This window comes from Scyliorhinus canicula, chromosome 13 (assembly GCF_902713615.1).
Source record: "Scyliorhinus canicula chromosome 13, sScyCan1.1, whole genome shotgun sequence".
In the NCBI taxonomy this organism is placed as follows: Eukaryota; Metazoa; Chordata; class Chondrichthyes; order Carcharhiniformes; family Scyliorhinidae; genus Scyliorhinus; species Scyliorhinus canicula.
This window is the reverse complement of record NC_052158.1, coordinates 121,339,057-121,352,199: the sequence shown is the minus strand read 5'-3', so window position 1 is coordinate 121,352,199 and position 13,143 is coordinate 121,339,057. Positions and strand designations below refer to the sequence as shown.

General features: G+C 38.4%; 1 protein-coding gene across 2 annotated transcripts in view; it reads right to left on the bottom strand.

Annotated features, from left to right (window-relative positions):
• Positions 1–504: 504 nt before the first annotated feature.
• dcun1d1 (DCN1, defective in cullin neddylation 1, domain containing 1 (S. cerevisiae)) overlaps positions 505–13,143 on the bottom strand; it is a 93,021-nt gene continuing 80,382 nt past the window's right edge. For both annotated transcript variants that reach the window (XM_038815058.1, XM_038815059.1), the window contains 2 exons: positions 6,971–7,067; positions 505–5,765 (listed from right to left, as the gene is read on the bottom strand). In XM_038815058.1, the coding sequence (XP_038670986.1) occupies positions 5,686–5,765; positions 6,971–7,067 (177 nt within the window). In that variant the 3' untranslated portion in view covers positions 505–5,685. The remainder of the gene's footprint in view (positions 5,766–6,970; positions 7,068–13,143) is intronic.

The window sequence follows — 13,143 nt, the reverse complement described above, 5'->3', positions numbered from 1 at the left end:
CCTGGTCAGTCATTTATATGAAGATTATCGCTTGAGAGAGGATAGAGGCAAAGTTTAATATTGAGTTTGCTTTAAGGTGATTTAATTGAAGTTTTCAAGGGTATAGAGGATACAAACTAAATACATCAGGAAAATTGCATGCTGGTGCCATGGGTCGTAAATTAAAAATTCAAATATTCGGGACAAGAAGGCAGGTCAATAGAACTACTTTACCTCAAGGTTAACCTGAAATAAGTTACTAAAAAGGTAATTATGGGCAGCGTTAATGAGAGAAACAACACATTTCTGTTGAGGATTATGGCAAGGTCTGTGGGAGAGATCAGTTTTTAAAAAAACAAGGGGCAGGATTATTGAGCTTAAATTTTTCCAGTTCCTAAAAATTCTGGATGAGGAGGTTACAACTGATCTTTTAAAAAAACATACTGAAGACTGATAAAAAAAGAGGGAAAGCAGAAAATGTGCATATGGTGGTGATTATTGATGAGAGAAAATTCAACACTTGTGATCTTTAAAATAGGCAATTACCCACACATTTATTTTGGACATTTAACTCAAGCATCTGACTTCTGATCCACAGCAGTTATTACACCTCATCAATTTTCAGAACGTTTCTTGATTCGTTCAATGCTTACCAAACAGGCAATGAGATACTTATAAATTGAATTTTTTTTACAACCCTTTTATTGGTATTTCTCAGTGGACCCTGTAGATTTTCATCTTATGTGTCAATTTACAATACATTTGCCCATAATGAGATAAAAATTTTACATAATTTACAAGACATCCATTTAAACAAGCTCTTCCTAAACAAGCTCTCAATACTCTAAAATGTACTACCTACAAGTGTACAGAATTGCAATACGTACAAAGCACTATTTTAGGCCTGAATTACAATACTGTTTCCCTGTCCCATACCCGAGGATGAAGACTTCACAGTTAACAATTGTTCAGTTTGAACAAATGTTCAATTCTATATTATCCTTAAAATACCACAAAAGGAACAGATGGACCCTTATCAAGTCATATTTAAGGATGTAGTCAAACAGGACAAAAGTACACTGAACCATGTTGGTTTATTCTATGCCAAGCAATGAAAGACAATGGTTTTGGCACACTACATAAAATTGCAGATGATTCTGTAAGGGGTCAATAGATTCATGTGTCTTTGTTTTCCTTTGAAACTAGATCTCCGTTATACATGTTTATGTAGCTGTATAAGGAAAGTTCAAACAATCATAAAGCAAATTTTAACAGGAGGATGCAAATTTATAGAAAAAAAGTAATTTAAAAAAATGTCCCACTCCCTCCCCCAATTTATCTCATTTGATTAACATTCTTTAAAGTGTTGTTTATGATCCAATAGTAATTTTAAAGAAACCACGCATCCCTTCAAGTGACTAAGCACCTTAAATAACTAGTTTTATGGTACTTTTATTACTTAAGTCAGCTTTGATATTAAAATGTGCATCACGCCATAACAGCAAGCATACTTTTTTTTTTAAATGTACAAACAAATTGTGCAGAAAAAAAGCTTAACACTGCAGTACAAAACATAATAAGATTCAAGCTTTCGGAAAGGACATCCAAAGTTTGCGTCCATGTAGTACAAAATCTCTTGTCACTGAACAGTTTGGTGCAATCTGAAATCACTATGAATAGCTCAGTGCAATAGTTAGTTCCACCAGCATTGTTCATGAACACAGAAATAGTACTAATCCGTATGACCAAATTCCCAGCTTAATGAGCATTGGTGAAAACACAGCAAGTTGGAGAGGGGTGACGAGATGCAAGCTGAGATTCATAAATGTAGCAGGTATGTTGGGCATAACGGCCAAACACAAGGAAAGTGTTTCTTCTTGAGAAAGGAAAAACTGCTAGGCTGAGTTAACAAACTAATGGCAAATTTAAAACTGACAAATGCTCTGGAAGTAGGTCCTCTGCCTACTCTTGGTCAAGAATTGCTGTGGCATGGAAGAACTAAATGGTGGGTAAAGATTATTAGCTGGGTATGACTTCCCAAGATCACCAACTAATTAAAAAGAAACAGTTTTGCTGCAGTTAATTAAAAAAATAAAGTCTATTCAATAGTTCTGAAGATCAAACCCAAATATTTTGATGTTTTTCTTAAAATAGACCAAAATAAGAGTAAGTGCATTTTCTACATCAAACAAGGCCTGGCATGCACAAATGTATGTATTTATGTATGTGTGTATGTATGTACAAGTACCTTTCTCATTCATTTGCAATACATTCCCACAGATCCAGCACACAGATAATTCTCCCACAGGGGCAAGTGAGAATATTCAACAAAACGTTTCCATCAGGGTTGAAAGCTGGAGAATAATCCAAAGATGTAGCAAAGCAATGTTCAGGCCATTCATATGGTTAGCACTGAATTAAGTTTTAAGACAGCCACCTCAACCTGAAGGTGAAACTTAAATGCTGTTTAAAATTCCACGATTAGTTACTCACCAACAATTCGCCACCCTGCTTGCTCCACTCTGTGCATGTTGCTTTGTTTTCAAGTTTACATAAACTTTTAAAAAATTAAAGTGAGGTGATATTTCTCCTTCATACAGTTGGTTACGCAAGAAGGGTGAGGTTTTCATCATCGTTAGAAGTTCCAGATGAGAGTATGTACAAACAAAAGTACTCGAGATCCATAACAGTTTGCATGTCCAACTGGAGGTCGGTCTCATTAGAATCTTGGTTAATAAATGGCTTTGTGAGAGAGAAATCCATCACCGCAACTGTGATTCACAAAACAAAGGGAAGAAACCTCAAAGATCGAAATGAAAGGACACTATGGAAATAATGTGCAGACATTAACAGACCCGATAAGGTTCATCATCAGCTATGCTCAGTACACAGAAAAAAATTTGTGCATTATGAGTTCTTGCATATTTAATGCATTTGATATAAATTGTTTACAATGTCAGTAAACTGAATTTCTCCAGATTTAAAGAAGTGCACGCTGGAAGAAGCAGGCAAGTAGATTGCATTGGTGAGCAACAAATCAAAATCTATCACTTTAAAAAGTGATTCATCTTTAATATCTTGATTTAAAAGTCTGTATTGGCATCAGAAGTACCTAAATTCAAGCCATAACCAAAAATCATTGCTTAACCTTAGCATCAAAATTTCTTTAGCTTACATTGTTTATATAACCTCATTTTAACAGCTAAGCCTTTTTTCTTAGGAATCTTCTAATCTCATGTGCAAATGTCAGGAGTTCTAACTGACTCCACAGTTCATACAGTACTCAAGTACATCGCGTTTGCAGAGTTTAAGTTGCAAATTAGAGACAATCTGCACAGTAAAGCTGTATTTTCCATATTTCATGTACTTATTTAATTAGGGTCGATTCCATCTGCAAACTTAGTGTCACCAAAACATAAACAGTAGAACTGCACTTTAAAATGTACCATGTATCTTCAAAAGAAAACTACTGAAAGTATAATTTGCAAATCAAAATGAGAAAATAAGATTTTCTAAAATGGTCAACTTTCTATGATCACTTAAATGTCTTTGAATTGTTTTGTTATAGTGGAATAAAAAGTAAACCAGAACATTATTGAAACTTTTTCAATTACCGATCAGTATTGAATTAAAGTAATGCATTTTAACTGACAAAGAAACAGTTCAGTTTCAAAACAGTGGCAAAGCCCAAAATATTGGGCCATTAACTTTTGAAAAAACAGTACGCTGCTCAAGTAAAAACTGCATTTAGTATTCCAGTATTCTAAGCAAGATGAACAGGCTTGTTTTACTCTTTAGGTGTATTTTAGTCATCAATATTGATTGACCAATACAAATGGTCGAAGTCAAAAACTCATTTGGGCATGTAACAAACTGTGGAACCTAATTGAATGTCTCTGCATTGGCTGCACATCACAAATAAATGAAAAGAGCCATGTACAAAATTTCAGGATTCAAAGCACAGGTGAGTGAAAACTGATTGAAAGTCAACTGCATTAGATGGCAGTGTAACATCAGAACACCTATAAATTAAAGTTTATTAAACAATTTTAAAATGCATTTGAAATTAGCACAGGGCATAACATACAGGTTGTTTTCGTTGAAGACCCAAGTATGAAATCCAAATCAAGGATATGTAATAAAAAATAAAACATCCCAATGACTATAGTCTCTTCCAGCTGTAAGTTTTTTTACCTGAATAATGCATCATTAGACCAACATGGGAGTCATTTACAGTAAGAATCAGATTTTGATTATTCCACATATTTTAAACTTGTGTTTAGTTAATAAAAAGGCTCATCTTAAACCTGCATGGAACACTGACCTGAGAAATTAGTTTTTGAAACATTTCATTATCCTCTACCTTACAATTCATTCATATGAATAGAGGAATGATCAACGGACAAGGCAACCTACGTGAAAGTTATTGGGAAACTACTGGTAAAATGATAAGTGTATAAGCATCAATATTCATCTCACACAAACAGAAATTTTCAATTCTTCTTCCTTCCCTCCCCCCCCAACTAGCAATAATGGTTGCCAAGTCAGTTTAAACATCCCACTTTTCTTAAAAATGAATTATGAGCCGGGTTGCAGGATCAAAACAGGTATGAAGTATTTGCCTTTAGTACTTTCTTTAAAGCACAGACCATTTCAAACTCAAATAAATGAATGACTACAAACACCAATGAAAAGACAGAGGTTTTTGTAGTCAACTTTCCATGAATTTCCTTGGTTATAAAAAAAAGGAAGGTCTGTACTGTTTTCTTTATATTAAGCATAGCCTGACCGAGTTGAAAAGTGGAAGAATTTCAGTTTCTCTTAGCCAACAGCATAAAACCTAATTATAATAATAATAATACTGCAGTTGTAAAGGAAACATGAAATGCAATCCACGGCACAGCACATTGCAAATATCCACGGCCAAGATGCAAAATCCAGTATCCGAATGGTGACAAGGTGTCTCTTGTATTATACCCGACCTAAATATGTTTAGCAATATGCTAATATCAGATGGTGGTTGGGTGGGGAAACTTTATTCTTGTCAAAAAGAAAAAACAGTAAATACCACAGATCTCATTCGTAGAATTTCACCATTCTAATGCCACTTTCATTATGGAGCAGGACCGAATTTTGTGCATAGGCATGGTATGATCCAGTCTTCATAGAAAAGTAAGACTTTATGACAAGTAATCTGCCATAGAACAAGAAACAGCTGAAATATTAGCTAAAGAAAGATTCTGTGATGGTCTAACTGCCTGTTTACATAATTTAAAAAGTACTAAGATCAAATCGAGGTTTCCATTTCAAACACAGATTTCCGGTGTCCAAGAATGCTGTTCAGCTCCTAACTGAAGGCAGCAATGTGCTTGATGTCGAAAAGCACTATAAAATTATCCTTTCAGAAAAGTCCTCCAAACAGGATTCCAAAGAATATACAGACGGAACTCACACTCAGTGTTGATGAAATTACATAAAGAGGTCCTGACTATGACAGAAGCCTAAACCACCATTAAATGAATACGATATGATTGAAGAAAAGTCCTTTTTGGTGTTAACAACCCTCTGGATAGAATAAAAGGATTGATCTTCACTTCAATCCATTGATCTGCATTTTATTAACTAATTGTGAAATGACTGTGCATTATTTGCTGTATTTTTCATTCTGTACACATCATGTACATTTTGCGACAAGGCTTCCAAATGCTACACTGTTGTACTTTTTGTCCCAGTGATTTGTGGTCGTGCAAATTCCACAAAGTCATCAATAAGCACCGGCCATGCTCCTGAAACACATCAAAACGTTGCACGTGTTAAAAACAAAGCATTTTTCTTCATTTAAGGTTAGTCAATAAGCAAACTGTCACCATGCACTGACTTGTCAGCTTTTGTTTTACGAAGCTTATGTTCACCAAGGAGCAGAGTACCAAACTGGAAAACTGAACTCTTGCCACCTCTCAACAGAAATCACTCCCAGATCAGGTTTGCAAAGGTTAGACCAGGGGTGGGCAAACTACGGCCCGCGGGCCGCATGCGGCCCGCCAAAGGTATTTCTGCGGCCCCCCAAGTCATTTAAAAAAAAAAAAAAAAAATTTTTCTTAAAAAAATTTTTTTTTTTTTTTTTTTAAATTTTTTTTTAAGGTTAATGGGGGGGGGCTGTTGGGTTACTTACTGGTATAGGGTGGATACGTTGACTTGAGTAGGGTGATCATTGCTCGGCACAACGTCGAGGGCCGAAGGGCCTGTTCTGTGCTGTACTGTTCTATGTTCTATGTTCTATATGAGGCGCCCAGAATCATAACCGGGTGAAGTAATTATTTTACTTAATATACTATGCGGCCCTTTGTGAATTGTGAATTTCTGAATGTGGCCCTAGCACGGAAAAGTTTGCCCACCCCTGGGTTAGACGCACCTCAACCTCTGCCTCAAATTAGTCCTCCACTGTTGCAAAAATGTAACTTTTCTACAGTTTCTTGAAGTGAATGTTAATTTTGTTACAAATTCAGGATAGCGAGCCCATTTGGTTCATCCCCAACAGGACTAAATTCAGGTTACCCAAATACACTTTCCTGAGTTTGAGGTGTAACGGTGCAAGCAACCTATCAAGTCAAGCTGGATTCAACCTCAGGCCAGAGGTAATGACCAACATTCCACCCAGAACATTTATAGTAACTGATGTGATTTTAGTAGTTTTTAAGAACAAATTAAACTACTGAACAACAAACTGTTTGTTGTGACCTTCATTTATCTAACACATTTGCGAGCCTATTTGTCCCATTTAAGCCAACTCACTTTGATAATTAAAATCATAGAATGTTTGATAAAGTGTAAATTTACCTCACAAGTAGCTCACAATACGAAGTTACAAAGTGAAAATTTTTGTGACTATTCCAGAGTAAATATTTAAATGGCTTAGCACTTGGTGAATAATACTTATATAAACTAAAGCAGCTTCAGAATAATCTTTCTTTGGTTATTTTACATAACATACCTTCTTCATCATAATTGGACATGTCATCAGCAATCATACAGCTGAAGTCTAACAGAAGGTTCCAGGTGTCTTTAGGTATTGATCTTTTATGATGTTCCTAAAGGCAAATATGCAACAATTCTTAGACATCAAAACTATAAATTGTGGCTTGAAAGTACCGAGAAATAGTGAAGTTAAGCTTTACTGCACAAAACAAAAAAAATCTGTTCTGCAATTTATCTCGTATTAGCAGCGTACTGCAATCCAATGTTGACATGAAGTTAACGCTAAAAACCTAAAGTTTCAAATTTAAAAAAAAGATCTGTTGTATTTACCACAAATCCACTAAGAACTTCACTGAAAAAAAATCATAACATGGGACAGCGCAGTGGTTAGCACTTCTGCCTCATGGCGCAGAGGACCTGGGGTTTGATCCCATCTCCGGGTCACTGTCTGTGTGGAGTTTGCACATTCTCCTCATGTCTGCGTGGGTCTCGCCCCCACAACCCAAAGATATGCAGGATAGGTGGATTGGCTACTCTAAATTAATTGGGAAAAAATAATTAGGTACTCTAAATTTATTGTTAAAAAAATCATAACACATAACACAGGGGCAGCAGGGTAGCATGGTGGTTAGCATAAATGCTTCACAGCTCCAGGGTCCCAGGTTCGATTCCCGGCTGGGTCACTGTCTGTGTGGAGTCTGCACGTCCTCCCCCTGTGTGCGTGGGTTTCCTCCGGGTGCTCCGGTTTCCTCCCACAGTCCAAAGATGTGCGGGTTAGGTGGATTGGCCATGCTAAATTGCCCGTAGTGTCCTTAAAAGTAAGGTTAAGGGGGGGGTTGTTGGGTTACGGGTATAGGGTGGATTCGTGGGTTTGAGTAGGGTGATCATGGCTCGGCACAACATTGAGGGCCGAAGGGCCTGTTCTGTGCTGTACTGTTCTATGTAAGCGAAAATAGCATCTTAGGCAGATCTTACCATGACATCAGTTGTTTTGAAAATTAGTTACACTATAGAGGGCTTGTTTAGCTCAGTGGGCTAGATAGCTGGTTTGTGATGCAGAACAAGGATAGCAGTGCGGGTTCAATTCCCGTACCAGCTGAGAATTCTCAATTCTCTCAGTGTATCTGAGCAAGCGCTGGAATGTGGCGACTAGGGGCTTTGACAGTAACTTCATTGCAGTGTTAATGGATGCCTACTTGTGACAATAAAGGTAATTTATTTATTTACGATATATCATAAATGTATGTCCGTTTTTTGCAGTAAAACAAAAAGGAGGTTCAATTATCAAAGATCAAATTTACTTCTGAATGTATTTACTCCCAACCAATATTCACTGTATACACCTAACCACAGCAAAATAATACAATATTCTACAGTATCATTGACTCTTAATAAACTTTCCTTATTTGTCTACCGGCAACTTAGTTATGTTACATTTTGATCATTTCATTTCATTTCATAATGCTTGAAAAACAAGCCCACAGCGACATTGCTGGAATGTTAAGTCTCAAGCAGGAAACCAGAACTTCTAACCTTTACCTGGACTCATGTTTTCCTGACTTTTTTGTAAACTGAGTTTTTTGGTTTTCTCTGTTGGCCTGAGAATGAAGTGACCAAGAACTAATATTGGTTCACACTGTGGTCAGCACAGGTCCACCAATCAAATAGACCAGAATTGATCTGCGAGCTAACTCCATAAACCCACCGTTGCCCATATATGGTTCGTATATGGTAAATAAAAATCTATGAATCTCAGATTTAAAATTAATGATGGATCTGCCATCAGTTGCCATTTGCAGTTGGGTGTTCCAAATTTCTACCAGTCTGTGTTTAGAAATGTTTCCCAATTGCAGATCTGAAAGGTCTCCTAACTTTTTTAAGACCATGCCCCTTAATTCTAGATGCCCCTACAACAAAAATAGTTTCTATCTACTTTGCTCCCTTTAATATCTTGTATGTTTTGGTCAAACCATCCCATAACTTTCTAAATTCTGGTGAAACAACTGCTGTTTATTTAATCGCTCCTGCAATTTAACCGTCAGAGTCAAGGTATCATTCTGGTATCCTTATACTTTTGAAGGTGGGGTGTCCAGGATTGTTCTCAATACTCCAGCTGTGACCTACCCAAGGCTTGTCACTGTGGTGTCACTTCTATCACCTTGTATTCTGGTCCTCTTGATGTGAAGGCCAGCATTCCATTAGCCTTTTCGATTATGTTATGTATCTGTCCATGACATTTCAATGATCTATGTACCTGAACCTTCAAACCTCTTTGGACTTTCAGGTTTCTAGTTTTTACCATTTAAAAAGTTCCCAGTTTTATTCTTTTTACGTCCAAAGTGGACAACCTCAAATTTACTTACACTGAAATCCGTTTGCCACAGTTTTGCCCATTCACTTCATCTGTCCAATGTCTTTGTAATGTTGTGCATCCATGTACACTATTACAATGCCACTTATTTTTGATTTGTTGGCAAATATAGACATGTGGCTTTCTATTCCATCATCAAAGTCATTAATAAGTTGAGACCCCATTGTTGGATACCCCTAGTTATCTCCTGCCAATTAAAGCTCTTGTCCAATATCTCTACTCTCGAAACCCTGTTGCTTAGTCAATTTCCTAACCAGGCAAATAATTTGCCTTCAGTTGAATGAACTTCAACTTCAGCTAATATTTTCTTGAAAAACTTTCTACATAACCTCTGGAAAGTCCATAAAAAGAACATAACATCCAAATACACTACTTTAGTTACCACTTCACAGTGTCTGCTGTATCAGGTTTTAAGATATATAGATACATTGAAAATAGGAGCAGAAGGAGGCCTTTTGGCCCTTCAAGCCTGGTCCGCCATTCATCACGATCATGGCTGATAGCCTAATCCTGCTCTCTCCCCAAGTAGATACGGCTTACCTGCTACAAATTCATGATGCCCCTCTCTCTTTCTGATCAGCTGAAAAACGTCAAGGTGTTCAGTCACCCCATCCTTAATTATAGACTTTAATCATTCCCCAACAACAGATGTTAGAACTAATTGGCCAATAATTCCACAATTTCCCACCTCTCCTCTCAAATATTGGAGCAATATTCTATTTTCCAGTCTGAAGAAATGCTCCTGCATCAAAACATCTTAATAGTTGAGGCTTTTGCAATGTTCTCAACCTGCTGTCTTTAAAAACCCTGAGATGGAAACCATTTGGTCCTGGGAATGTCATTCTTTAGTACTTTCTCTTCCATTACTGTTATTTTGCCAACGTTTGGTGAACCCTGTCCCTGATTCAATATCAATTTCCATCGAATTATTGGCATGACTGTCAGCCTTTTCCTCTACCACAAGTGCTGACACAAAGTTATTATTTAATATGCCCACCAATTCCTCATTTTCATTGACACTATGCCCATTAACTCCCTCCCTAAAAGTACCTGCACCACATGGACTGCAGTGATTCAAGGCAGCTCGGGTAGCACGGTGGCACAATGGGTTAGCACTGCGGCCTCACAGCACCGAGGTCCCAGGTGCGATCTCGGCTCTGGGTCACTGTCCGTGTGGAGTTTGCACATTCTCCCCGTGTTTGTATGGGTTGCGCCCCCACAACCCAAAAATGTGCAAGCTAGGTAGATTGGCCATGCTAAATTGCCCCTTAATTGGAAAAAATGAATTGGGTACTCTAAATTTGAAAAAAAAAGGCAGCTCACCACCACCTTCAACGGCAATTAGGGATGGGCAACAAATGCTGGCCTAGCTAGCAGGGCCCACATCCTGCAAAAATGAATTTTTAAAAAAAGTTTTCAGAGACCCACATTGTTCCTGGCCATCCTCTTTTTCCTGTCATAAGGTTTTGTTTAATATTCATTTTTTGGAACTCTGACTGTTTTGTCACATTCTACTGTTCTTTGTACTTTTCCCAATTGCCAGGCTGAGTTTATTTTTGCATTTTGCATGCTTAGATTTATGCGGTCTCTTACCTCTTTAGTCGCGTATTATTTCCCTTGGAAAGTGGAGCTCTTACACCTTAGGGGCATCATCTGGTTCTGTATCACATTAAGTTATTTTTGAAGGCCTCCCATTAATCCTTTGTTGCTTTACCCATTAACAGATGTGTCCAATCTCGATCTCGCTGCATTACAACGTTTAGATTTTGCAGATGGTACATCTGTAGTGTCTAAAATACAATTTCTGACTATTATTCTGCTCTCTTCCCTTAAGTTTGTTTTCAAACTATTATCATTGCCACCGGATCCCCTCCCACATTGTACTGGGCTGGTTTAAGCACAGTGGGCTAAGACAGCTGGCTTGTAATGCGCCAGAATGTGGCGACTAGGGGCTTTTCACAGTAACTTCATTGAAGCCTACTTGTGACAATAAGCAATTATTATTATTATTATTATTATTATTATTATTATTAATTAAAAGTCCTGGTGGCCACTCTGTTTATCCTTTCTATCACAACCCTGGTTCAGGTTGGAGTCCACCCTAATGGTATAACCCTTCCTGACCCAGTACTGGTGCCAGCATCCCAAGAAATTGAACATTTCTTTCCCACATCCCTCCTTCAGGAATGTGTCCACCTCTGTACTCTGTTTATCTCTACACCAATTTGCGAATGGTTGAAGTAATAAACCAAAGATTATAACCCTCGAGATCCTGCTCATTAATTTAGCTTCTCCAAAAAGGGCCTCTTGCCTATGTTGTTGGCCACATGACTGAACACTCTCCCTTACTATCCAATATCCTTTCAAGATACCCCCTCCACCTCAGCACTATACCACATGAAAGCTGTTCCCCTAATTATTGCATCACGTACAAATACCATATTACGCTTCTCCTTTTCCTCCTCCCACCTTCTTTGGGTAGCCTCCTGCTTTAAGGTTCTATAGTCCTCATGCATGAATCGCTAAATTTCAGTTTGCAGGTGCAGCTGTTTAATTAGGAAAGCAAATAGAATGTAATAGTTTATTGGGAGGGGAATTAAAGACACACATAGGGAGGTTATACAGAGCATTGCTGAGACCACACCTGGAGTAGTGTGTACAGTATTGGTCTCCTTATTTAAGGAAGGATGTAATGTGTAGGAAGCAATTCAGAGGTTTTACCGGACTAATACCTGGAATGGGCAGGTTGTCTTGTGAGGCTAGACTTGTTTCTGCTGGAGTTTAGAAGAGTAAGAACATAGAACATAGAACAGTACAGCACAGAACAGGCCCTTCGGCCCTCGATGTTGTGCCGAACAATGATCACCCCACTTAAACCCACGTAACCCGTATACCCGTAACCCAACAATCCCCCCATTAACCTTACACTACGGGCAATTTAGCATGGCCAATCCACCTAACCCGCACATCTTTGGACTGTGGGAGGAAACCGGAGCACCCGGAGGAAACCCACGCGCACACGGGGAGGACGTGCAGACTCCACACAGACAGTGACCCAACCGGGAATCGAACCTGGGACCCTGGAGCTGTGAAGCATTGATGCTAACCACCATGCTACCGTGAGGCCCCTAAGTCAAGAGTTGACTTGATTGAAAGGCACAAGACCCTGAGGGGTCTTGACAGGGTGGATGTAGAAAGATGTTTTTTCTTTGGGAGAATCTTGAACTGGGGTCACTGTTAAAAATAAGGGGCTACTCATTTAAGACAGATGAGGAGAATTCTTTTCTCAGAGGGTCGCAAATCTTTGGAACTCTCTTCCTCAAAAGGCAAAAGGTGGTGGAAGCAGAGTCCTTGAATATTTTTAAGGCAGAGATGGATCGATTCTTGATAACCTTTCACCCCCTTGTTAACCGGGGGTAGACAGGAATATGGAGCTGAGATAACAACCAGATCAGGCACAATCATATTGAATGGTGGAGCAGGCAAGGACAGAGTGGCTTACGCCTTTTCCTAACTCGTCTGTTGGTGTGTAGCCTGCATTCTGGCTATTTATTCTCACAGGTAGCAAGTACACTGTATTTATTGACAACTGGTACACAGTACTTACAAGATGCACTACAACAATTTGCCAGGGCTTCTTGGATAGCATCTTCTAATTCATAACTTCTACCACCTAGACGAGGCCAACATATGCATGGAAACACCATCATTTACAAGTTCCCCTCCAAGTCACAGACCACCCTTACTTTGAAATATATCATCATCCCTTCACTGTCACTGGTTCAAAATTCCAGAACTCCCTTTCTAACAGTAGTGTA